Below are 23,294 nucleotides of genomic sequence, written 5' to 3' on the forward strand. Positions count from 1 at the left end.
ATGAGCCGGGGGTGGTGGCCGAATAGATAAATGAATGCAGGATTGCGTGTGCAAGGCCTCTTTCCTGCTTCTTCAGGGAAGAGAGACCATGATTCACTCACAGGCCACCCGCTGCAGGACCTAGAGAGGCCTGACACACAGTAGGTCCCTGGTGAGCACCTGCTGAACGCACAAATATGGAAACAACCGCCTTCACTAAATGATACTTGAGCAATCTCCGCAGGCATCTCCCCAGAGCTTTAGCTTCCAGGCTAGAAAGAGGCTTTGCATAAAGGCAGACAATTGTAATTATTATCGAAGGTGGCCCGTAATACATAATTAAATTGAGCCTGAAGATGATATGATGAAAAGGCCGGATGCTGTCAAGATCTGGCTTTCTAGGAGATGGCCAAAAAGCAGTAATTTCCACTCTTCATATTTTCCATTAGAAGGACTGAATGTCTTAATTAAATGAACATCAAACGGCACAGCCCATTTATAGAATCTTCTTGTCTCTTATTCACTCATTTCACTGCTTTCTGGAGCTTGAGAAAGGCCACTGACTCTCTCTGCCACCTGATCAATTCCTGTGATTATCCCATCTGAAGCCGTGCTTCTGTGGGGAGGAGCTGGGGCTACCCATTCTCTGGACCTTGACCTTTGCCCTGTGGCTGCCTCGGTGCATCCCTCTCTCTTCCTGGTACCCATTTGCTAAGGGAAAGGATGCGGGTGCTTCCCAGCAGGACGCTGGAGACAGGTCTCTCTATCTGCAGGGTCTGGATTCCAGCCCCATGAGGGACAACTTCTGGACAATGGCTTAGATACATCTGTTGCAGCTTTACTTAAATTACTGGCCAATGTTCTTCCTTTCTATCGCAGAATAACTGAAGGAACAGGTCAGTGTGGGAAGGTCCTTGGAGTCAGATGGTTTAGGTTTTGAATCTAGGCTCTACACTTGCCAGCAATGCAACCCTAGAGGGCAGGCACTCAGTTCTGCTTCCCTGCTAACCATTCAACCCCCGCCACAGATGGTATTATTTCAGGCAGGTTATATAGCATAACCCTTGTGTGTCTCTGAATTCTCCTCTGTAAGACATGGGTAACAATACCTGTCTCAGGGAGATACTGTGAAGGTCAAGCAAGGTAACATATTTCAATGCCAGTTCCTTTCAGCGCCTGCGGGACCCCATGAGATCGCCCTTACTAGACTGTCAACTCCCTGAGGGAAGCACCTTTGTTCGGTCACTGGTGTATCCCTAGAACTTAGGGGAGGGCCTGGCATAGAGTTCAGTTCAGTTGCTCAGTTGTGTCCGACTCTTTGTGACCCCACGGACCGCAGCATGTCAGGCTTCCCTGTCCATCACCAACTCCTGGAGCTTGCTCAAACTCATGTCCATCAAGTCGATGATGCCATCCAACCATCTTGTCCTCTGTCCTCCCCTTCTCCTCCTGCCTTCAATCTTTCCCAGCATCAGGGTCTTTTTCAATGAGTCAGTTCTTTGCATCAGGTGGCCAAAGTATTGGAGCTTCAGCATCAGTCCTTCCAATGAATATTCAGGGCTCATTTCCTTTAGGATGGACTGGTTGGATCTCTCTGCAGTCCAAGAGACTCTCAACAGTCTCCTCCAACACCACAGTTCAAAAGCATCAGTTCTTCATTGCTCAGCTTTCTTTATAGTCCAACTCTCACATCCATACATGACTACTGGAAAAACCATAACCTTGACTAAACGGACCTTTGTTGGCAAAGTAATGGCTTTGCTTTTTAACATGCTGTCTAGGTTGGTCATAACTTTCTTCCAAGGAGCAAGCATCTTTTTATTTCATGGCTACAATCACCATCTGCAGTGATTTTGGAGCCCAAGAAAATTAAGTCTGTCACTCTTTCCATTGTTTCCCCATCTATTTGCCATGAAGTGACGGGACCAGATGCTATGATCTTAGTTTTCTGAATGTTGAGCTTTAAGCCAACTTTTTCACTCTCCTCTTTCACTTTCATCAAGAGGCTCTTTAGTTCTTCTTCGCTTTCTGCCATAAGGGTGGAGTTATCTGCATATCTAGGTTATTGATATTTCTCCCAGCAATCTTGATTCCAGCTTGTGCTTCATCCAGCCCGGCATTTTGTATAATGTACTCTGCATATAAGTTAAATAAGGAGGGTCACCATATACAGCCTTGACATACACCTTTCCCAATTTGGGAATTGGTCTGTTGTTCCATGTCCAGTTCTGACTGTTGCTTCTTCATCGGCATACAGATTTCTCAGGAGGCAGGTAAGGTGTTCTGATATTCCCATCTCTTGAAGAATTTTCCATAGAGTAGATGCTCAATAATGTGAATGAGTGAGTGTAGGTGGAATGATCTGCTCATTCTTTTTTTCCCTGCTTTTCTCAACTTTACCTTGAAGCCTATTCCTTCATACTTTCTGCCTTCCATTCCATTTGCTTCTGAACATGCTGAGTGCAAACCAGGCTTGGGGTGCTCATGCTGACTGCTTTCTTTGCTGGGAATGCTCTTCCTTCTAACCTTGATAGGGCTAGTTCCTTTTATTACTCACGTTTTAGTTCAAATGCTATTATGTCAGCAAGGCCTTCTCTGGTCACCCTTTCTGATGGGTCCTCCCATCTTGATCACATCACTCAGCGGTCCCCACCCTTTTCAGCACGAGGGATCAGTTTCGTGGAAGACAGCTTTTCCACAGACTGGGGGCAGGGGATGGTTTCAGGATGGTTCAAGCATGTTTCACAGATTATACACTTTATTTCTACTACTAATACATCAGCTCTGCCTTGGGTCACTGGGCATTAGATCCTGGAGGTTGGGGACCCCTGCATTATCTTATTTTACTGTTTTCACTTTGCATCTTGTTTACTTGCTTACCTGTTTGCTGTCTCTCTTTTCCCACTGGAATATAAGCTCCATGAAGGTAGGGACCTTGTTTGTATTCTTCGTGCCTGTTGCAGGACCCAGCATGTAAAAGGCACTCAGTACATATTTCTTGGACAGTGAATGAATAGTAGGTATTGTTGTTTTTTTCAAGACCTAGCACGAGAATAACTAAGAACTCCACCCCTGTTACCCCTCACCTTCTGTGCAAGGAAGGGAAAGGTAACTAATATTCATATAGTACATTTTAGGTACTGAGCATTGTGCTCACAGCCATCTTTGGAGGTGAACATGATTATTATCATTTCACAACCAATGAAACTGAGGCTCAGAAAAGATAACTAACTTGCTTAAGATCACGTGGCTAACAGAGGCATATAGTTTCTGTCAGGTCTGTCTGATCTTAAAGCCTGTGTTCTTTCATCAAGCTTCCCGGAAAGGTGGTGCTGTTACAAATCAAAACCTTTGTGTTCAACTATGTTAAAGAAAAGATTGTGCTTGGAACTCTGAAGTGTGTAGACAAGATGGACAGCTTTCTCTTTGAGACACTTTTCTTTGCTTCCACTACAGTTAACTTTACAGTGAGGCTCAGCCCCCACCTGGGGTTGTGCTGGAGACAGGCAGGAGATTGGTTTCTCACTATTTTCCCCCCACTGACTTTTCTTGACTTGTTTTTCCAAAGCATCTTTGGATTACAGAGAAAGAACACACACAGAAGATTCATAGACTCATAGCCATGGCTGCAAACTTGGCTGTCAGAAGAGGACCACTAGAAGCTATCTTCACACATACTGCAAGCATTTCTTCTTCACACTCAATACTTCACATCTTGATCCACTTCACTACATGTGCTTGGTGAGGAAAATGCCACATTGCCTTTCTGATAGTTAACTTTTTGCTGATTGGGCACTTTTTAGTTGGAAAATAAAGATTTGCTTTTTTAGGACTTTCATCTAATGATTGTTCCAAACACCACCATCATCAACAAGAGGAAATGGCCACTGTATTCTCTGTGAATAATTACAGTTCACAGCCCATGCACACCCACAGATCCCTTGACCCCAGGTCTCTATAACAGAGTGGCATTACTAAACTAGTAACTACTCCAAAACTGCACAGAGGCAGGCTCCTTGTTGGCTCTGCAATAAAAATTTGTCCTTGCTGCCCATTTCCCATAGATTTAACTCCAATAATGAATTGTAGCCTTTAGGATTTCCAAGAGCTGGCCCACCCTACCTCCGTAGGTCTTCTCTCTCATTGATGTTATATTTGAGGCCATGCATCTGCTAGAAAGTTCTTAGGTAGATCTGGGATTGAACCCTGGCTGCTCTGCCATTTATGTGAACAGTGTCAGAGCCAGTCAGTGGCTGTGCTGTTTATTCTCTGCTCCCTCCTCAGATTCACTTTCCACCCCTCCCTGTGCCCTGACAGGCTGACCTCTGCAGACTGCATCCCTGGGGCCGCCTTTGCGGGCTTGCTTCTGGTTGGGTACAGCCAATGGTAGGCAGTGGTAAGAGACTGCAGGTCAAGAGGAGAAGTTTTCCCTACTCTCTATCTCCGTTGGTCCCGTATTTCTAATAACGGATGCATCCACCCCAAATTATAGCTCCTACCAGATGCCTTCTACATGGCTGCAACTCTCACTGGGCTTAGTAACAATATCTTGTTACTTCCCTGCCTTGCCCTTCAGCCTGAGGGTTGGTAAATGGTTGTTCAGTGTTTTTAGAGCCTGGGTGCCTCATCATCCTTCCTTCGTTCCCTTATTCTTGCCTATAACTCTATACCATTTTTTCATTGGAAAGATTTTTTTTTTTTTTGCAGGATATAGAAATCTGGGTTGACAGATGTCTTTTTCTTTCTTTCAGCATTTCTGTTTTCTAGTTTATAGGTATTTCTCAAATTTCTTCTTCTGATGAGAAGTCTGCTGTGATTCTTTGCTCCTCTGTTAAAAAAAAAAAAAAAAAAAAAAAGGCCCTGTATGGCACTGCTTTCAGGATTCTCTTTTTCTTTTGTATTCAGCAGTTTGAATATGATATGCATAGATATCTATGGGTGTGTATGTACTTATTCTGCATGGTGTTTTCTGAGATTTTGGTCTGTGGTTTTGGTGTCTAATTACATGTGGATAGTTCTCAACCATTATTTCCTCAAATGTGTTTCCTGTCTTGTTCTTTCTTTCTTCCTCTGGAATTCTAATTAAATGTATATACTAGAGCAGTTGATGTCTCCCAATTCTTAGATGCCCAGTTCTATATTTTTTCTTTTTTTCCTCTTTGTGTTTCAGTTTGGATAATTTCTATTGATCTATCTACTTTCCTCAGCTGTCTCAACTTTACTGATAAGCCCATAAAAGACAATTTTCATTGTCTTTTCTTTGTGTTCTTTTCATTGTGTTCTTCATTTCTAGCATTTCCAATTGATTCTCTCTTACAGTTTCCATTTCTCTGCTGAAATTATCCATCTGATCTTGCACATTGTCCACCTTTTTCACCACAGTATTTTATCTTGGCTGCCTGGCATGCAGGATATTAGATCCTTGACCAGGGGTTGAACCCGGGCCCTTCATAGTGAGCATGAAGAGTCCTAACCACTGGACAACCAGGGAATTCCCAACATAATTTTTGTTAAATTCCTGAGAGACAGTTTCAACATCTGTGTCACATCTGAGTGTTCTTCTGATGATATCTTTGTCTCCTGGGAGAGTGCTGCTTTTTCTTGCCTTTTTGTAGATTCAGTTGAAAGTGTGACGTCTTGTGTAGCACAGTAGAGACTGAGGTAGTAGATTTGGGGTATGAGTTTTCTCCTGCTTGCACTTTAGTGAGAGAGTTTAAGTTAATTTAGTTAGGATTTGGGCTGGCTTTGAAATGTGTTATTTCTACGGCTAACCTTAATGCATCACAGGCTTTACATTCCTCCAGCAATATCTTGTATTTAGTGTGTGAAACTAGTTTGCCAGAGGGTTTTTTTTTTCTTTCTCCCAATGTGCCTATTCTATTCTCAGTTTTAGGTCCCATCTTTGTGCCCAGCCTCAGAAGGGGTCTCTTTTTAGGCTCTTGTATCCTTCTTATCTCCTTCCCAGTAGTATTCCACTTTTCATGGTTATGTTTAGCTTTTTAGCTAGCAGTGGTGGGTGGGAAGCTTGAGAGAATTCTCTCTTGTTCTCATTGAGCCTCAGTCTTATATCAATATCTGCATGTATCCCTGAGTCTCAGGAGTGTGGCCTCTTCAGCGCTCCTGTCCCTTTCAGGCTATTCTTTGGGGCCCATTACTCCTCTTCCAGCAGTAGTCAGAATTTTTTTGTTTTTCCTTAGGGCCTAGGTAGAATAGCATTCACTGTCCTCTCCACAGATTAAGGCTTTTGTTCCACATGGGAGATCAGGTGAGAAGGGTCTGAGTGAAGCAGGCAGAAATTTGCGCCCCCTCCCTCAGCAGCTGCCCTACCCCTCCTCCAGGTCTACCACAATGGATTATTTTCCTACCTTTTTTTTGTAGTACCTGCTGGGGTTTGTGGAGAAAAGTTTTCGAGAATGTGGACGCTCCCAATTTCTGCAGCCTCCAAGGGCTACATACTCTCCGGCCAGGACACATTTAATCTTCATAAATTCCCCAAGCTGAACACTTTTTTTCCCAGGGACTAGTTGCAACCGCCCCAGGGAAGCTGGCACCCACATCTTGTCTGTGATGTGACACTCTGTAGAAGACCTGGCCACTTGGTTGCCCTGTGACCTCAGAGAAGTTCAAGGAAAACTCATGCATTTGCCATGTGTCTGGCTTATTTTCATTGTAAGGATGGGAACAACGCTTTTCCTGGCTCTTATATCCTCAAGCAAAAATGGGAAGCCAAGTCTCTTCATTGGAACCATTTGAACTGAATTCTGTTTCCGGCTAGGAGCACTGGCAGTACTATAGCTGCGATGTAAACCTCATATTTTTCTCAGGACAGCATGTTTTTTTTCCCTTCCCTTCTTGATTTCCCTTCCCTCCCGAATGTAAATTTCACTCGTAAAACAGTTACTGAGCACCTCCTGGTTGGCAAGCCCTAAGCGTGTACAGAGAGGCATTAGTTAAGGTCTCAGGGTAGATAGCTTGAGCATAAGGATGACAGGAGCTGTCACAGGGCTCTGGGTGCCAGAGCCACTTCCCCTATGAAACTTACTCTCGCCCATCTCATAAGGCAATTTTGGAACCTGCCTCTTCTTGTCAGGCCATTTTCTTAGCCAGCAAATGCCACCAGCCCAGGAGCCCAAGTCTGAAATTAATGCTGCCACATGCTAGAGATGAAAGCATTACAGACCCTTTTTAGGTTTCCGACCGGCAGATCTTTGGGTTGAGGGAAGAAAAGGATCCTTGATTCCCCAGAATTATAAACACTTTAAGCCAAGCTGCTTGCTCTGACATGTGAGATGTTTATGTTAGATGTATTAATCTGTTGAGAGGGTCGATAAAGCCAACTTAAAATTTGTTTCAGTAATAGCCAGTGTTATAGGCAAGCCTGGGCTGATTTTTTTTTTTTAAAGTATTAGAGCATTTTGGTTTGGAATCCATTAAGCTGCCTCTTGGACCTAGAAGTAGGAAATTCGCTGGAGCAATGTACACTGGCAAAATCTGTCCAAATCTGTGTTGAGAAATACCATAATGATAATAATTTTTATACCATAACTTCTTGGGAGCAACATAAGTTGAAAGTATTTTCACTTTCAGCATTTACTTAGTCTTTTGATCCCCATAATGGCCCTAAAATGGGATAGGTCAGGCATTATTTCTGTCTTGTTGAGACATGGGTCTGGAAGTCAGCCTGCTCCTGAAATCACATGGCAAATATCCAATAAAAATAAGTATCTGGTATCCTTGCTATGTTCACAACCTGAATTGAACCATTTTTCCTGGACCCATTCTGTGTACCTCTTTCCCGTCCATTTTGGGTATTCTCAGGAATCTGACCCCTTTCCTGGTTCATACCTTCATCCCTCAGACTTGAGACCTGAGTCTGCCCTTCTGATCTGCCCTCTAATTCCTGTGTGTGTGTGTGTGTGTGTGTGTGTGTGTTAGTCACTCAGCTGTGTCTGACTCTTTGTCACCCCATGGACTGTAGCCCACTAGGCTCCTCTGTCCATGGAATTCTCCAGGCAAGAACGCTGGAGTGGGTTGCCATTCCCTTCTCCAGGGGATCTTCCCAACCCAGGGATCGGACCTGGGTCTCTTGCACTGCAGGCAGATTCTTTACCATCTGAGCCACCAGGGAAGCCCTCCTCTAATTTCTACTAACTTCAATTACAACTGTGGTCTGTTTCTTTGATTAGCTGACTCGCAGCTGCTTTCATGCCCAAACAACACCTCTGCAATTACTCGTACTACTGCTTGAAATGCTAATACTAATATTACTTGAAATAATAACAGCAATAGCAATAGCTGTCATTCGAGTACCTATGATGAGTCAGATATTGTTTTCCATATTTTATCTTACTGAAAATTTGAACCCCAGACTATCCCTATGAAAAAGATACAACTTTAGTCCCTAACATACAGATAAGTTACATAGAATTTAGGTGAACCCAATCAGTGTAGTTGAAAGAACACAGACATGTGTTCTGGCTCTCTTAAGTTCTCACTGTGTGATTTTGGACTAGTTACCTACTCTCTCTGTGCCTTGGTTTAATCACCTGTAAAAAACAGGACTGATAATCTCTACCATCTGAAGTTGCTGTGAAGATTAAGTGGGAAAGAGCCTGGTACACAGTTGGATCTCAAAAAAGTGACTTTTACTTTTTTCTTTTAGGGCTTTTATCTTTTGCTTCTGCATATAGCTATGAAGTAGATACTTTGGAATTCCAAATGCTATTTTCTGAAAAGCGATGGTACTAACTTTTCCTTTTTCATAAACCAGCAAATATGGCTATATAATTTCATCAAGGAAGACAGGGAGAGGGGAAGGGGATCCTTGCTGGTAGAAGTGTAGGAAATGCTTTTCAATTTCAGGGCTGGTTGAGAGTAATGTCTGCAGTGATGTGTAAGCATTCAGTCTGCGATTAGAGGGAGTGACCTTGAGAATGAATCGAGGGCACCAACTTGCTCTGACAAAGAAACCCCTGTATTGGCTAAATAATGTATAAGGGATTTCCATTGGGCAACTGGGGGAAAATTGAATTATTTAACGTATTTCCATTTCGATGAGTTAATCAAGATAATTGCTGTTTTCCTGGATCTTTGTCTTTCTACTTCTGTAATTAACAAGGTGCCTGTTTGGAGAAGGGAATTTAGAAAGTGAACTTTGTACACACCACTGTGACATTTTTTGGGGCAAACTGTATTCAAAAATCTATGATAGCTCCCTTTGTTTGGGACTCTAGGATTGTGAGAAACTGATGCTTTATCAAGGTTGAGAAAAACTTAGGGTTCAAGGATTCAAGTTGATTTGGGATTAACAAACTCTGCAGGAGGCAGCAGGGCAGAGCTGCAGGAGCGTGAGCTCTGGTATCAGACAGACGTGGGCTGTGATCCCTGTTCTGTGAGGTCTCACTAGACAACGATGAACAAATGAGCCTCTCTGAGCCTCAGTGTCTGTTTCTTCCAGAGATGATTCGCGGCCGGAATGCAGTAATACAGTTCCTAGCCCATCGGTGATGGGCAGCGAGGGTAGTTCTCTCCCTGTCTCCCATGTACTTGTCTAATATTTGACAGTCTCAGCTGTGTGGAACATGGCTAAGACCTCAAAAAGAAGCTAAAAAAGGATCTAAGTAGAAATAGATGTTACAAGTCTATTCATTAAAATACCTCATAGAGGAACACCCTGGAGATATATATACATATTTAATTTTGGCGAGGATTATAATAAGCTGAATGTCTGGTTTTCTGACTACACCATTTAAGAACCCCTACCCTGGATGAAGAGAAGGGAAGTGAGCTACTGAAGTCGGCCACCACGACTGAAACAATGATATGATAGCACCACGTGGAGGGAGGAGGCGATAAAACTAAGGATTAGGCACAGGAGCTAAGGAAGGAACCATTTAGAATCACTTCAGGCAGGAATGGACGGGTCTATAGCTGCATTTCCCGGGAACTAGCTTCATTTCGAGGTAGGAGACAGATGGGCCCCCGGGCTAGACACCTGCTATTTGTTGAGTGGAGTAAAATTCAAGCTTTGTTCTCACCCAGACACTCCAAGGACAAAGCTAGTGGCAAAAGCTGAGCTCTGCTAAACTAAAGCAGTAAGAGGCCCACTCCTGAGGTGCCCAAGCGTAGGGAGGCTCCTTGGGGTCAAAAGGGAGGAAAGGGAGGGGACCCCACCCTGTAAGTGTGGATACGCACCCACAGGCCTCTGTGGCGGGATCCACCTTAGTGAAGTTGTGCTGAGGCATCCTGGGGGGGGTGCTCCTAGGACCAGTCAGGGGTGAAGAAAGAAACTAGACAATCAGTCAAAAGTAAACAAAACCCCGGAAGGACGATCCTAGATTAAGTCATTTAAATCACCTTCCTACTGTGCTCCTCCTCATTCAGGACGCCCACACTTGTCTCTGGGTGTGTCTCTCTGACTTACTGCGTTCCTGTTCATTACAGAGGATGACCATACCCTTTCTGGCTGGGTGTGTACCTCTGCACTGCTTCTGAGTTAGATAAACAAACTATTTTCCTGTGTGCTCTCCCAGACATTATGCTGTGTCTCTAATAACAAGCTTTCTGTTTTTTTACAGTTTTTGCCTCCTTGAAACATACTTGCTTTCAAACTGGGGCAAGAGTCAGGGTCACTTTACTTCTAGCCTCTAGTCCCTGGTTTTCTAGTGACTAGGATTCCTGGTTTTCATCCAGGTTACCCAGGTTCAATCCCAGGGCAGGGAGCTGAGATCTGTCTTCAGGACCAGACACTGCTGTTTCTGTGAGATCAATATGGCAGCATCAAATGCCTTGTTTCTTATTAATGACCTTGACTCATAAAAGAAAGATTTATGCCTGTAAAATGAGAAGGGAGGCATCTAATGCACTTCATAAATTCCATCCAAAATGTTAAAAGTGAAAGAAAAAGTTTTGAATCATAAAGATGTGGACTTGTGAAGTGAGTCAGAAAAAGAAAGATAAATACTGTATCCTAACACATATATACGGAATCTAGAAAAATGGTACTGAAGAATTTATTTACAGGACAGCAATGGAGAAACAGACACAGAGAACAGACTTACGGACAGGGGGAGAAGGGAGGAGAGGGTGAGATGTATGGAAAGAGTAAATGGAAACTTACATCACCATATGTGAAATAGAGAGCCAACAGGAATGTGCTGTGTGTCTCAGGAAAGTCAAACAGGGGCTCTGAATCAACCTGGAGGGGTGGGATGGAGAGGGAGATGGGAGGGAGGGGGTATATGTATACCTATGGCTGATTCATGTTGAGGTTTGACAGAAAACATCAAAATTCTGTAAAGCAATTATCCTTCAACAAAAAATAAACTAATTAAAAAAAAAAGATGTGGACTTGGATTATGTGGACATTTCTTTCACACATAACTGTTCCTTCTCCCATTGCCACATTTCTGGAGAGTGGTCATGTGGAGATGCTGACACTTCACCAAGTATTTTCCATCTATGTCACCTCCCTGTAGAGAGTCCATGGAGGAAGGTTTCCGTTTTACAGAGGTGGAAGCTGAGGCCTAGAGAGATTAAGTCCACAGGAAAAGCTGGATTCAAGCCCAGCTTCTCTAACTTCAAAGCTCACGCCTTTTCCAACACACCATGGTCCTTCCTAGGAGTAATCCTCTGGGTTATTAACATACAGAACATATAATAGGTCATGTGTGCATCTCAAGTGAATTAAAATAAAAAACATCCATAAGTGAACACTTCATCAGTTTACCTCTAATTCTACAATGCACCCATGAAACAAAATCACCAAATGGCCTGGTCTTGATACTTACTCATAAAACGTTGTCCATCCATTTTCATTGCTCTTGGTGGCCAGCAGGCCAGAGTTGCCGTGGTATGTCATCATGGCCAACTCGTGTCCTTGTGTGGTTACACTCTTGAGCGCACTGTTGGTGCCCATGGTCACCCAGTACACCTGGCCATCCGGGACGACCAGCCAGAGGGGCATCCCTGTGGAGTCTCTGCGGACGTTGACCATGTTGCCGTTGTTGTCTGTGATGAGCGTGACGTCACCATCCCCGGTGTAGGTGAAGTTGTACAGGTAATCCCCCGTCGGTAGGCTTTGGGTGTACAGATGCTTGCCACTGGTATCAAACAGGTAGAGCTCCTGGTCAATCGGGGAGGACAGCTCATACATGTTCTGGGTGTTGAGGAAAGGCTTGTTCTTCCTGATAAACCGGATTCGGATATTCCCAAGGTCAGCCACGTAAAGCTCCCCGTCAGCACACACGGCCAAGGAAGACGGGATATTCAGCTTCGCATCTTTGGCATAACCATCATCTCCAGAGAAACAATCACAGTTGGCATCATTTTTACAGTCACAGCCACTGGGGGCCCCGGCAACCAGTGAGATCTCTCCGCTGGTGGTGACCTGCCTGACACGGTTGATCTTCTTCTCGTCGGTCTCAGCGATGTACAGGACCCCATTGTGAGAGACGGCCAGGGCGGTGGCTGACTCCAGGGTTGCGTGCACGGCCACCTTGCTCAGCAGGAAGTGGTCCATGCCGGGCACCTGGCAGTGCATGGGCCTCCCGGCGACGACGCGCACCTGGTGGTTCTCAGAGATCTGCAAGACCACGTTGTTGTCCAGGACATAGAGCGAGTTGTCCATCGGGCTGATGGCTAAGTCTGTGGGCCACTCCAGGCGAACCTGAGAATGGAAACACGGACACTCAGATGCCTGGCGAGGGGCCCGCCACTGATCGCCCCACACCCCGTGGAGCCCTGGGTCGTGTAGAGGGGATCGAGCGCCAGCACAGGCAGTCCTGCCTGACCCTCACAGCAGCCTGTCATCATCCGTGGACATCGGCCCCCGATCAGACAGAAGCCACGCGAGAGCCCCACCGAGACATCTGATGGTCTACGTCAGACTGACGAAACACAAAGAAGGGGATAACAAACAAACAGACGAAAGGGGCAGGTGAGAGGAGAGACTTCGGAGTCGGACAGGCCGGGATTCAGATCCCAGTCCCCCCGCTTACAACCTTGGGCAAGTTACTTTGCCTCTCTGAGCCTCAATATTCACATCTGTGAGATAAGTAATGACCATAGTGCCGAGGGTCTGACCCTCTGGAAGTGCTCAAATAATGGCAGCTAATGGTATGGAGGTGGGAGGGGAGGGCAGATGGAGTCTGGAGGCTGAAGGAGAAGTTGTTTAGAGGCTTAAGAAACATCTTACATGAATTGCTGCTAAATGCATGAAAAAGGATTTCTTAGTTCTTTGAGTTCATGGAGTAACACATGCACTGCCAGGGGCTGGGGATGGAAAGTGAAAGCAACCCTGGCCCCCGTCTGACATAGGTGCAGACCTGTGATTCTCAAATCTGGCTACACAGGAAGGACCCGTGGTGATTTAAGAAAGTACTGATGCTAAAATTCCACCTCTGATCAATTAAATTAAATCAATTAAATTAGATCCCTGGGTATGGGGCTCTGGCAAAGGCACAAAAGCATTCTGGATGATCCTAATATGTGCCTGGGAACCAAAACTGCATCTTTCTCCTTCAAGGGTGATGCCTGAGAGCGCTGGCATCGCCTGAGAGCTGGTCAGTGCAGCAGAATGGCAGGCCCCACCCCAAACCTACTGAATCTGAACTGGCATTTCAACAAAATCCCTCGGAGGCTCCTGCACAGACATACTGAAGTTGGTGATACCTTGCTTTGGATGATGGTTTCTAGCACCTCAGAGAACAAGTCCACCTGGGAGAGAAGAACAATGTCAGCTATGGGAATGGAGGGTTCAGAGGTCCTGGGCCCCAGGTCTGCGCCTCCTCTGAGCCAGGCTGGGATGCCAGCAGGGATCCCAGGGGGCTGGCCTGCAGGTGGGCCCATAGGGGACTGCAGCTGGCAGGTCTAAGGTGAGGATGCTGTTTCTTGCCTTGGTGGCCTTGGAGGCTGGGATGTTGAATATCTCGCCCTGGGAGGTGCTGGCACTAAGGGAAGCCCTTTGCCAAATGTGTTCCCCAAGAGGTCCAGCCACAATGCATGTAGGCTGACAGCTGCTGCCTGCAGTTGCCTTATCCACCCCACTGCTGGGGACTCTTTGCCTTAGGATCCTGAGCCCCTGACAAGTCCTTGACATTCCGTCCAACTTGGGGTTTATTTAAATAAATGTCATACGTTTCAGTGAGCAATTTCTCTTCCAGAAATTTACTCGTGTACACCCCTGACTACAGAGGTGCTTATCACAGCCATTTTTAATAATGCTGAAAGGCTGGAACTAACACAGATGCCCAATGACAGAGACCTGGATGAAGAAATTATAGTCCACTTCGTTCACCCATAGGTTAGCGTACTTGGTGCAGCAGTTAAAAGTGATGTTACAGATGGATATTTACTGACATGGGAAAATGTTTGCTGCGTATTAAGTGGAAAGAACAGTTTGCAGAACAGTAAGCACAGTGTGATCCCAACTGGGGAAGACAGACAACAATAAAGCAGATGATAGATGATGCACAGAAGCAGGGGTTAAAAGCTCCAGGGTTATATACCGAAATGTTAACCGGTACTGGGAGGAGAGGTAATTTTAACTTTCTTCTTTGTCATTTTAAATTTTTTATATTTCCTGCAATGCGCATGTGGGAGTTGACTACGGTGGAAAGAAATCCCAGAAGATAATACACCTATGAGACGTGGCCACCTCCATCTGGCCCTTGAGCTCAGGGCCCTTCTCAGCACGGAGCAGGCCCTGCCAGCTGCGCTGCTCCGACGGTCTGCGTGCTCCCTCGCCCCCGGCCCGGCCCCCTCTGCCCCACAGCACAGGGGGCCCCAGGCAACGCCAGCGCCAGCGGCTGGGCTGCCTCCCTTCACACTTCCCAGCACTCCCCGGAGCACCGCATCACAGCTGCCTTCGGCTGCATCAAGAACACAGTTTACTCTAAAGTGACAGGGGAATTTTCAATTTCCTAAAGCCCATTTCTTGTCAACACTGGCTGCTAAATATTTTATGCCCTCTGGCCCTGTGGCGCCTTGGGGACATGCTTGCCGAGACCTTTCTGCCTGTCATTATGATGAAAAGAGGGCTTCTTGATGGGTGGGGAGAGAGGGTGGGAAAGGGGGAGCCTGGGAGGGAGAGGGAGAGGAAGGGGGGAGGAGGGAAGGACAAGCCTCTCCTACTCTCTCCTGCGTGCCCACGTGCACACAGCCACCCAGGAAAGAAGGTGAAAGAAGCGCGTTTGGAGTCACCGTGCGTGCGTGACGGTTCTGGACCAAGTACCTAGGCTGCTTTGATTTTACCTCCCTGTTAGGGATGATCACGTGGAGGCTTCATCTCCCATCGCCAGAACGGAGGAAGGAGACTTTACTGTTGCTGAGGTCCCTCCAGCTTGCACTTCTGTCATCTTGAGACGGAATCAAGCTCCCTCCCCTCTCCCCTGGAGCATCCCTTGCCTTAAAGCTCCCTGACTTGACTGCCTCATTGCAGAGTTATTTGCAAAAACGGATCATCGAATGGATGGAAAAATGGCTGACTGGTGAATGGCATAGAGAGAGGGAGGGATTGGGGGTCTGGACACTTCACTTCTTAGCTCGGTCCACCAGTGACCACAGGTGTGATCTTCCTCAAGTTACATGAGCGCTTTGAACTTCTTTCCTCATATGTAGGTGGTGCTAATAAATCTTATATGAGTAGTCATGAGGATCAAACGAGACGACGCACAAGGAAATTCTTTGTAAATTACAAAGAGAATGAATACCTACAGCCCATTATTAGCTGTCAGACACTGTGTGGGGCTCTTATGTAATATTTATTACCCCCTTCTACATACGGGGAAAGAAGTTCAAAACGTTTTACATGATATCATGAAAAAAATTTCCGTTCCGCACCCCTGAGGGAACCTAGCACAGAGTTCTGCATTTATAATCACATTTTCCTCCACCAAGCCTGTCTCCCCATCTATAAAATGGGGTATGTGATACCTACCTTGAGGGATTACTGTCGTTGTTCAGTCACTAAGTCGTGTCTGACTCTTTGCGACTCCATGTGGGATTATGGTGACAGCTGACCAAGAAAAGTTGGCACACCCACCTCTGTGTCCCCATTTGTAAGCGTGCCTGCACGCAGTACGTTCTCAGAAGTTCATTTTGGACTATGGACAGGGTGATATTGAGTATCTGTGGTGGCCGCAGGCTGCAGAGTTGCGAACGAATGCTGGGTTCTGAAACGGTGTTCCGGACAGGTGGCAGCGTCTCCCATTACGTCTCTACTCTCTGCCTCCCTCTGTTTTCTCCTCCCACCTGGTCTTCAGTCCAAGCGGGCTCCCTGGTTCTCCCCTTTGCATTCTTGCCTCTGAGCTGTTTCTCATTTCTCTGCCTCATCTCCCTGCTCCACCCAGCACAGCAGAGCAGCTGTGTGACTGTGATGGAGGAAGCTCTGAGAACTAAAGCCAGGCCCCTTCCCATATGCACGTATGAGAGTTCATGGCTATGTCAGAGAGCGTGGTGAAAAGAATCCCGTGCTTCGATTCGGGCGAGGGTGGTGAGGACCAGGGGCAAGGAGATTTCAGTCCAGGATTTCTGAATTTAAGTGTGGATTTTTTTCCCCCTCCCCAATATGCCAGTTGTCTTTCAAGCCTTTGATCTAGCTGCTTGGCAGCACCTCCAGCTAAAGCTGCACAATTTTCCAACGTGTGGATTGAAATTTCTCGGCACCCTGTGCTGGCTGGTGGAGGACCCATTAGGAGAACTGAAGAGACTTGGACATAACATCCTCAGACTGTGGCCGCTTCCTGACGGGGTAAATCAAGCTTGCTTACAGACCGGAGAGGGAAACCCTCGAGCCAGCAAGGGGAAGCCCGCCAAATTGGAAAGACGAGTGGTAGAGAACAGATTCCCACTCAGGAGCATAACAATCAGTAGCTGGTGCAGAAGGAAACCACACCAGCATCGGACAGGGAAGCGACGTGACTGCGGGACCCCCCGCAGCAGCCCTGAGGTCCGGGGAAGGAGCTCGGCGACACGCTGGGAGCAGAGGTGGGCACGAGCTGGGAAGCCTCCCAGCCTCCGTCACCTGTTGAACCCAGGCAGCAGGTTGGCAGTGAGTAGCAAAGGGCCTGTATGCATGCTCCCCTAGAAGTGAGGGGGTTTACAAAGCCAAGTGTGCCCACTGCTAACACCAACTCGAAATTTAATGTGATTTGAACCTCCTCCTATCTCTGGCTTTGCTAATCTTGACAAGATGGATATTCACTGATTCAGCTCCAGCCAGATTCTACTAAACAATTGAGCAATAAAGGACACATCCCTTCTCAAGTCGCTGTAGGACAAACTAGGGACCTTGTGTCTCTCTTGGGTCTATGCTGGGCTCCTGGAGTCCACTCGCTAAGGTTCAAACCCTGGTGTGGTAAGGTAAGTCCTTCCCTAATTGGCTCCAAGCACACCTCCACTTCTAACTCCTGCTGCTTCCTTCTAAGAACCATATGCTCAGTGTTCAATCTTCCAAAGTTCCTTGAATGTTTCCGGCCCATTAACATCTTTGTACCATTGCACATGCAGTTTCCATTGTGTGAAATGTCTCCTTTCTTCCTGTCACCCAACAAACTCCTATTCAACCTTCAAAAGCTGGCACAAATGTCACCTCCTCTGTGAAAGTAGGACTAGAATTTCTGTGTAGCGATCACCTACAGAGTGCTGAGTGGTGCTTGGAGCCCTGCATACACTGTTTCCATATTCTCAAGGCAATCCTGCCAGGCCAACATCAATTATTTCTATTTTAGAGATATGAAAAGTGAGGCTCAGAGGACCTCAGCAACTTGTCTAAAGTTATACAGCTGGTGAGTGGCAAAGCCGGGATTCAATCAATCCATTAACGAATTAATCAACAAACAAGTATTGGGTGTGCTCCTGTGTACTAGGCCCCCTGGTTACAGCAGAAGAAAAGATGGACAGAATTCCTGTCCTCACATAGCTTACAGCCCAGGAGGAGAACAGACAGTGTTTGAGTATCTGTGACTTCATGAGGTTACGGATTTAAATTTACACTATGTGAGGCTCTCCTGCCTTTGAGGGCTATATGGGGCAGATTTCTTCAGTCCTCTGGGTCTTCCTGTATCACCCACTTGTCACCTCTGATGGAGACCTTCCAGAGCCCCACACTCTGCTGGACCCATCTGAGTGTCCTTCGTGCTCTTAAGAGGCCCTGCACCAAGAGTGCGCTTACAAGCCTTGTGCACTACAAAGACGAACGGCCAGCAGGCGAGCCGGGTGCCCATGAGAGGACAAGCATGCTGACCCAGGGCCCCAGCGGACGAAGCCTTCTCCTTACCTGAGAGATATCCATCACAGAGTCGCAGCTCAGGGGCCGGGCCGAGCTGAGATCGTTGGAGCCCAGCAGGGTGGAGATGACCCCATTCTGATCAATGCGTCTGATCATGGTGCCATCCACGAAGTAGATCAGCCCCGACTTGTCCACCGTGATGCCTGGGGTGGAGAAGCCCAAATAGGAAGTTCAGCCTTAGAGGTGGTTACAACCTGCGTACTCATGGAAACATGCAGGCTGACGGGCACATCTCCTCTGTGATTTGATTAGATCTTCCCCACGACATTCATCCCCTCTCTGAAGATGAGGAGACAGCTGCCCAGGGGCTTGCACAACGGGGATCAGCACCCAGGTCTTCAGATTCTCCAGGCCTCTGGTTGTTCTACCTTGCTGCCTCTGGAGATATTTACCTATCATCTCAGTCATCCACAAAATCTAGACTCATAACTGCTGGGAGTCAAGCACTAGATGCAGTGGCAAGGAGGAACATTTCAATGTCAAAATGGTGGACTATGTAAATTAACCTACTTCTGAAGACCTGAAATTATAAGCATCAAATATCCTTGATGGCAGTAATTTTTCTTTTCTTCCAGGACAATTATCCCTCATGCTTTTCTAGTCTATTACTATTTGATATTATTCTGTTCTAATTCTTAATTTCTTTGGCCATGCCATGTGGCTTGGCTTAGTTCCCTGACCAGGGATCGAACCAGGCTCCCTGCAGTGGAAGTGTAGAGTCCTAACTACTGGACCACCAGGGAGTTCTCTATTACTATTCTAGTTTCGTTGGTTATTTTTGAATTATAGAGCCTAAAAAAGAACCCTTTGGATTTGTGTAGGGACTATTGGTGAATTTCATGTCTAAAAAAGGCGCAATGAATTATTCAACATTCATTTCCTCCATTTGCTAGACTACCCCACCTGCTGACTTTCTCCAGGGCCACCTGTGTGACCTCGGGCAGGTCACTGGATGTCCTTGCATTTGTTTTCTTAGTTATGAAACGAAAAGATTGTTCTAGATCTGTATTTCTCACTTTTAGATGTGTATGACAATCACCTGGGAGCTAGCTAAAACGCACTATTTCCCCAGGTACCTGCTTCACAAAATCTCAAGTGCAGCCTGGACAGCTACCTGTAGTTTTGACCAGTGTCCTGGGTGATAATGATGTAAAATGACATAAATCAAAGTTTGAGAAACACTCTAGTAAGTGAGGACTTCTTAACCAGTGCTATGGATAAGAATCACCTGAAGAATCTTTAAATACATGTATTTATACACACACATCTGTTTGGTCTCACTCCCGGAAATACCGTTAATAACTCACAGGGTGGCTGGGACTAGGACCAGGGCTCCCAGGTGATATTGACACCACACGTCTAGAATCAGAGGAGTCAGACATACCCTACAGAAGTGTGAACCGCTGAGGGGTCCTGGGGCTGAGAGACAGGGCGTGCCCCTGAGGATCGCACAGTCTAGATGAGGGGCACAGGAATGACTTTGGACTCAGGGAGCGACAGAAGCCAGGGCAGTTCACAGGGAAATAAAGGAGATTCCGGTCAGTTTCATCTTGTTTTCTCTGGGGGCAGGAACTGAAAGAAGGGGTCAGAAAAAGCTTCACAGAGGTGGAGATGTTGAAAGTTATAAAGCCTAGAAGTTATATAACCTTTGGGGTAGTCACCGCACTTCCAAGTCCCAGTTTTTTCATGGATAAAACGCAGGTAATAACATCTGACCTGTAATAGTTAGCCTGCAATTATTATAATGACTTAGAATTATGAGACCCACTCTGCTTGCTCTCAAGGGCCCACAGGTCTATGATCCGTCAGGAGGGTAGGGTGAAGACACCCAAGGGCCTCTGCGTGATGAACACCCACAGGAGCTGTGGTTCCTCCTGCCCGCTGCCTTAGGCTGCTCAGGGCTGGACAGTGATTTCGCGTGGAGGACCGGCAGCCTTAGAGTGGGGCATGTCCTCCTTCTGTCCCTGCCTAGAATACAAACTCATTTCACTCTAAGCGCACAGGCGCTTAAGACAGGTGCTTTCTTGTTTGTGTGGCTGTGCTTGGTCCTTCTCCTCCATCTGCTGTGGGACTGATGAATGCTCCACGAACAACTGGGTTTCTTGTTTACAGAGTTGGCTGCACAGGCTAATAGAAGTGATGTGTGCCCTGATTAATGACTTCATTTTTTTCTCCTTTTGTTGGGCTAAATAGATGGACATCTTTTCTCCTCCCTGTTGCACAGTGTCTGCAAATCCTGGCACTCTTGTCATTTCTATCTGGGTTAATTACAGGCTTTGGGGCAATTTCCCTGTCACTACATCTGTGTGTGTGTGTGTGTGTGTGTGTGTGTGTGTGAGCGGAGGGTGGAGAACACACACATGTGGAGCAAATGAGAAAAGATCTTGAGAGAATAAAAATTCTCAGAAAAAAAAAAACTGTTCTAATTTTAAGAGAATAGAACGTTGCCACCAAAAGGGCTCTCACGGACCATTTAGCCCCAGCTGCACATTTACTAAAGGAAAACTGAGGCCCAGAAGAGGAGGTCCCAGAGCCGGGAGTTGCAGAGCAAAATCGTTAACGCAGGCTCCCTGAGTGCAAGCCCAGTGTTCTTTCCACTCCAGGCTACTCTCTCAGTATTAGGAAATCGTAATTCAGAAGGAGATTAACCACAGGTGTCACAAAATTTACCCCATGGAGTTACTACCTGATCACTTCAGGTATGTGGTAGAGACAGATTAGGAATGATACATGATATTCTGTACATACAATATAACAGGAATAGGAATTACCATTTATGAGATGTTTATCATGTGCCTGGTACCACTGTCCTAAGCAAGTATTTACATTTCTCATAACAGTTAATCTGGACTACAACTGCACAGTGTATTTCTCTTTAGAGGGGGAAAATGGGGCTCAGAGAGGTTAAACAACTCACCCAAAGTCACACAGCTATTAGGCGGCAATGGCAGTCGTGGTGGTGGTTTAGTCACTAAGTCGTGTCTGACTCTTTGTGACCCCATGGACTGTAGCCCTCCAGGCTCCTCTGTCCACGGGATTTCCCAGGCAAGAGCACTGGAGTGGGTTGCCATCTCCTTCTCCAGGGGGTCTTCCCAACCCAGGAATCAAACTCGCATCTGCGTTGCAGGCAGATTCTTTACAGCTGAGCCACCAGGGGTTCCCATTAGGTAGCACTGTCTGAATTTAAATATAGGACTGCCTGACTTCACAAGTCTGCAGTTCACATTTGAAACCAAGCCCTGAAATCTGGCACTACTTAAGAAAACTATTGCTCATGACATTTTTATAGGACATCATATGAAATATATTAATTTTGACTCTCAGAACAATTCTAGGAGGTTGACACAGAAGATATTACTACTCCTATTTTATTGACAAGGACCCTGTGGCTTAGACACCATAGGTCACTGGCTTTAGGGCCTGCAGCACGGTGAACACGTGCTGATGGATGTCTGCTGACAACGATGGCTTCTCCTCCAAAAAGCCTTCCCAGTCTTCTGGGCACAGGGGCCTCTCTTGGCTCTGGACTCTCAATGCACAGTTCTTTCTCCTTGCACCCCAGGGAGCACTTCTGCTCCTCTCCCATCTCAGTGATTCACATTCAAGGTTTAAATGAACTTATCTATGTATGCACAGTGCCCTGCATACTCGGCAAATACTTGCTGAATAAGTGAATGGAAAGTAATTGTGGGTGTGAAGAGGTCCAGTTTTTTGAAGGACTCAAAATTGAAACTTAAGAGTTAACCCACCCTATAGGACATGAACATGTGCAAAGATGATATACTACCACTTTTTTTTTAAATCAAACAATGACATGAAATGCAGCATATATATTCAACAGGAGGGGACTGATAAATAACGGGACATCCATTTGGTGGAATACTATATAGCCATTAAAAGCAAATTCATAGAAGACTCTTTAATGACATGGAGAAGTATTCGTGATATATCACTTAAAAAAAAGTAGGTTACTAAAACAGCTTGTTTAACGTGACTTAATTTGGTTTGTTTCTGGTGAGCATTAGTTACACACAAACAGAAAAAAGGCTAGGGGGAAAGATAGGAAATATTAACTGGGAATATTTCTGGCAGGTTGAATTATGACAGCTTAAACTTTCCTCTGTAGAGTTCTTAGCATTTTCCAACTTTTTTGCAATGATAAACAGGTTTACCTTTTGGAAATGGAGCTACCCCTATGAATGTTACTGAGAGAGTTTTGAAAGCAAAGCCTTACCCCTGGGGTTGGTAAGTGTGGCTTCCGTGGCTTTTCCACCATCCCCGCAGCGAGTGTCATCGAAGGGGAGGCACTGGTCACCTGTCCCCGCCACCACCTCAGAGTTCTTGACAAGGTCCTTCACCACCACCGTGGACTTGATCTTGAAGACCCGCCGGCTGGTGGTGTCCGAAAGGAAGACGGCCCCACTCATGGGGTCTGTGGTCAGGTAGTATTTGTGTGCTGGACTGTGACTGGAAAACAAGGACAGGCCAGTTGGTGAGCACTTTCTTCTTTCCTGACAGGCAGCCATAGATACACAACTTGAGATTAAGCCCAAAAGGGGACAATGTCCCTCTTCGGGGTAACGGATCCCCAATTTTTCTGACCTCTGTGGTTGGCCTTTCTTACGAATGCAAGAGCTTCTTGTTGATGACTGTCATGCCCAGCCAACAGTGCGATGCCTGTGTTTTCTTTAAAAAGATTATCTGTGAGGCTGACCAGAGGTGGTCTGTAAATCCAGACTAGAGACACGAAAGGATCTGACTTTAAAAAACACTTCAAAACTAAACAAAGCAACACACGAGGTCTTCCCCCATGCAGCTTTTATAACAGCTCCACCCCCATCCTGGGACGGACTGCTAAGGTCCCAGTCAGACTGGATTGCGGCCAGTGTCAACGGCGTCTTCCTTTGACACTCATGTTATACTTATCAGGGGCCCAGTAGTCTCCTTCCTGCAGCCAGACACAAATGAACTACAAGATTAGTCTGTAATTGGCAGCAACAGCCAGGCAAGAAGAAACAGAACAGGG

The 23,294-nt window shown here is 46.2% G+C and overlaps 1 protein-coding gene across 10 annotated transcripts in view; it reads right to left on the minus strand.

Moving 5' to 3' along the window:
* The window catches only part of TENM4 (teneurin transmembrane protein 4), an 826,321-nt gene that overhangs the window by 32,560 nt on the left and 770,467 nt on the right, over positions 1-23,294 (minus strand). For all 10 annotated transcript variants that reach the window (XM_043875712.1, XM_043875709.1, XM_043875667.1 and 7 more), the window contains 3 exons: positions 22,503-22,735; positions 18,257-18,411; positions 11,769-12,646 (listed from right to left, as the gene is read on the minus strand). In XM_043875712.1, the coding sequence (XP_043731647.1) occupies positions 11,769-12,646; positions 18,257-18,411; positions 22,503-22,735 (1,266 nt within the window). The remainder of the gene's footprint in view (positions 1-11,768; positions 12,647-18,256; positions 18,412-22,502; positions 22,736-23,294) is intronic.

Source organism: Cervus elaphus, chromosome 2, assembly GCF_910594005.1.
Source record: "Cervus elaphus chromosome 2, mCerEla1.1, whole genome shotgun sequence".
Taxonomy (NCBI): Eukaryota; Metazoa; Chordata; class Mammalia; order Artiodactyla; family Cervidae; genus Cervus; species Cervus elaphus.